We start from the raw sequence: 1,003 nt of genomic DNA on the forward strand, positions 1-1,003 counted from the left end.
TATAAAGAATATCTCTTTGGATTTGAGACTTTAGTCTTTGCAACTTTACAGATTTCTTTATGCACCAAGAGCTTGTAACACTCCAAAGAGAAATTAAAAACTGAAATCGCATCATATGACCCCTTTAAATTCCAGCTTTAGAGTTAAACGACATGAGCACGGTGATGTCGCAGCTTGTCGAGTCTCAGATGCGCATAAAGTTTTGTCAAACAAACATCGTGGCGTCACACTGTCATGGCGGCGAGCGGCTCGGCTGTGTCGGTTTTAACTCCGAATGGAAGAAGACAGACTGTCAAAGTGTCTGCAAACACACCTTTACTACAGGTACGAGCTCACACACTCGTGTTTATTCCCGCATCTGATCGCGGAGGCTGTGTGTGTGTTTAGCTTCTGACTCAGCCGAACTGGAGAGATCCCTAACTAGACAGCATGTGTGGGCAACACGGGGGCATTACAAGTGCTACATGTGTAACAGGCTGCTATCTGGAGTGTGTATTGCGCGTGCCACAGTTTTGGCGCATTCCGAACTAGTAAACTCACTACCTAGTGCACTAGACAGGCCAGATTATTAGGGGTTGAGACACATCTGGTGCTGTTTTTTTATTTATTAAATAAACAGGTTAAAATGAATATTAAATAATGAGTTTTATATTTATAATAATGTGTTAGACTACTGTTTTTCAGACGAATATCTAGAACCATGGTATTGAGGTGCTGTATGTGTGGTTTAACTGTGGTTATCATGATCTAGAACATGTTTAATCTTGCAGGTTCTTGAGGATGTGTGTAAGAAACACGGCTTTAATCCAGAAGAACACGGACTCAAGTGAGTGTAACCTGAAACAATACATTCATACATCATTTATTATCATATACAATTGTACATAATATATAATAAATAATAATATAATTATGTAATGTGTATCAATTAATATATATATATATATATATATATATATATATATATATATATATATATATATATATATATATATATATATAT

The 1,003-nt window shown here is 36.3% G+C and overlaps 1 protein-coding gene across 1 annotated transcript in view; it reads left to right on the top strand.

Moving 5' to 3' along the window:
• Window positions 1–190: 190 nt before the first annotated feature.
• LOC107572045 (tether containing UBX domain for GLUT4-like) overlaps window positions 191–1,003 on the top strand; it is a 15,011-nt gene continuing 14,198 nt past the window's right edge. Inside the window, exons 1-2 of the mRNA XM_016258443.1 lie at window positions 191–324; window positions 771–826. Of these exons, the coding sequence (XP_016113929.1) occupies window positions 235–324; window positions 771–826 (146 nt within the window). The 5' untranslated portion in view covers window positions 191–234. The remainder of the gene's footprint in view (window positions 325–770; window positions 827–1,003) is intronic.

The sequence above is a fragment of the Sinocyclocheilus grahami genome, unplaced genomic scaffold (genome assembly GCF_001515645.1).
Source record: "Sinocyclocheilus grahami isolate Dianchi unplaced genomic scaffold, SAMN03320097.WGS_v1.1 scaffold1687.1, whole genome shotgun sequence".
Lineage (NCBI taxonomy): Eukaryota > Metazoa > Chordata > Actinopteri > Cypriniformes > Cyprinidae > Sinocyclocheilus > Sinocyclocheilus grahami.